Source organism: Corvus brachyrhynchos, unplaced genomic scaffold (assembly GCF_000691975.1).
Source record: "Corvus brachyrhynchos isolate BGI_N302 unplaced genomic scaffold, ASM69197v1 scaffold114, whole genome shotgun sequence".
Lineage (NCBI taxonomy): Eukaryota > Metazoa > Chordata > Aves > Passeriformes > Corvidae > Corvus > Corvus brachyrhynchos.
Genome location: NW_008238337.1, coordinates 7,635,993 through 7,638,394, shown reverse-complemented (window position 1 = coordinate 7,638,394; position 2,402 = coordinate 7,635,993). Strand labels below are relative to the sequence as shown.

Here is a 2,402-nt window from a genome sequence, read left to right as displayed (position 1 = left end):
GGGCCGGGAGCGGCCCCCCGGGAACAGGCTGCCGTAGTTGTCCGAGAGGTCTCCATAGCCGTCATGGCCGATGTAGGGGCGGTACTGGCCCTCGTGGCTCTCGGGGTACGAATCGTTGTAGCTGTTGTAGGAGCGGGTGAGGGTGGACGAGGCCTGGGGGGTGATGAAGCGCTCCCCGTTCTTCAGGTACCTCCTGTCGATGGAGTCTGTGTAGCTGCCCATGGGCGATGAGCCGTCCATGGCGGGCAGCCCGTCCGGCCCCAGTGGCACCTGCCGCACTGTCCTCGTGGTCACTGTCTTGACCATCTTGGTTACCTGGGAGGAAGCAGCGAGTAAATGTGTTAATGTTCTCCTTGCTGCACAATGTGGTGAGACACACAGGGAGGTGGAAGAGTAAAACAGGGAGAGAGCAGCCCAAAGCAAACTACTGTGACGTGCCCATAACACTGGCGTAGCAATCAGCTCACCTATTAGCTTTCGGAATGAAAGGTGGAAAAATACTTCAACAAAAGCACTCTGGGCTCTTACGACCAAATCAAAACCACTGCAGCCAGGTGACAGCACATGGAAGCAGTACAAAGTCATTAAACCAGTTCCAATTTCCCTAAAATGTTTTCAGGAGGCATCTGTCCTAGAGAAGACTTTACTATGTTGAGGAGCCACAGGCTGTCCTCCCACAGCTATAGCCTAAATACCACATCACATTCCACAGTTTTATAGAAATAGGGTTATGTGCTTCTGCCTGATCTGGATCAAGTTTGCACCACTGTGTAATGTGATGGAGCTCAAATTTGGCAGCAATAGTTAAGAAACCACTATCTCAAACAGAAGTTTTGGGCTTCAAGATCCTGGACAATATACCTGCTTTCTCTTTTATGATATTCTTACATCCAGCAAGCAGCACACAAGCCCAGTAAGTAGCTGTTGTCACTGTTTTGGTGACTAACAAATTTGGAATAATGAACACTAGCACCACAATGATTTTGCAATTGCAGCTACCTAAACATACTAGAAAAGCTTGTTTAAAACAGTAAAGAAAAATCTGTACACAAACACATCTTTATCTTTATTTCCATAAATCACATTTCATTTCAAAACAGAATTCACAAGAACCAGAAATAGTAAATGTCCAGAGGGTTCTTGTGTTCAGGGTTTCTTGCTGAAGGGTAAGAACAAAGACTTCTTAAAACTTCACAAGAACCATCCGCCTTTGTGGGAAAGGTCTGGTAATCTGTGTAAGACAGTGCTAGACAAAATCCACTACATTTACAAGCTAGCAAAGGGCCTTCTGTGTGGGTTGGCATCTGGGCTCCATCAACTTCTGTACTGTCTTCCAGAGTGACCAGCAAAAGCTCTTTTGGGAAGAATAAAAAGTCCAGCAGATGCCAGTCTATCCTTCGTAGCCCTAACCCTGATAAAATTACTTTAACCTATAAAAAGTTACCCTATCCCTAGTAAGTGCTGACTTTTCAGCCCAACCAAGCAACAAAACAGCACATCCACAAAGATGAGGGGGAGAATCAACCCACCTGACAGCATTACACACACCAGGGGAAGAACAAAAGATGAAACTGGTAAAAGGTATTTGGGGTTTCTAAGGTATTACAGACATAAATAAGCATCAGCAAATGACACTTCTCTTCATCTAGGTCTCAGAATGAAATGCTACATTCAAGGGAAATGTTAACCAAAACATATATCCCTAGACTGCTCAGTGGCTCCGAAGTCCAAATAATTATTTTGACCTATAGCCACCAATTTAAACTTTTAGCTTGCCAACAGATTAGCCAAGCTGCTACAAAACAATTAGAGTACATCTCTTGAAGTGGCTCCAGACATGTCCTCTAGCCAGATGTTTTCACACAGAAACCCCAAACAGAAAAAAGATTCACCCAAACAGCATTTCTTTTCCTAGACACATCTGTGAGTAAATGACACTTCAACATAATAAAGTAATGAAATCCTGCAAGACTGAAAGAAGCACACATGCCTCTCCACCAGCAGTGTAATAAGAGCAACACGCTGAATACAGCATAGCCAGGTACCAATATCATGACCTTGGTATCTAATATGAGCCTGAGCTGAAAGGATTTTCCTCTTCAATACAAAGGGATTTCTTCAGCAAGTAAACATCAGGAAAGATGCCATCCTCCATGCCTCTGAATCTTTTCTCCCATTTTCAAAGCACACATTTTAACTGGAGGAAAAGAAACTAGAAATTCAGCATTTATTTCATGACATACAATCCAACAGGGGGTTTTGCTTGTTACCTGTGCACAGAACTTCTCCTTTCTGCTCAGTTGTCAGCATGACCACTGTCACAGCATTTATAAACTCAGCAGTGAGAGGAGAAAAAGAGCTGGCAGAGTTTACAGTAGCTCTTTGTGAAGTGGATACACACA

General features: G+C 44.1%; 1 protein-coding gene across 1 annotated transcript in view; it reads right to left on the bottom strand.

Annotated features, from left to right (window-relative positions):
* The window catches only part of ARVCF (armadillo repeat gene deleted in velocardiofacial syndrome), a 259,690-nt gene that overhangs the window by 80,815 nt on the left and 176,473 nt on the right, over positions 1–2,402 (bottom strand). Inside the window, exon 6 of the mRNA XM_017734735.1 lies at positions 5–315. Coding sequence (XP_017590224.1) covers positions 5–315 — 311 coding nt within the window. The remainder of the gene's footprint in view (positions 1–4; positions 316–2,402) is intronic.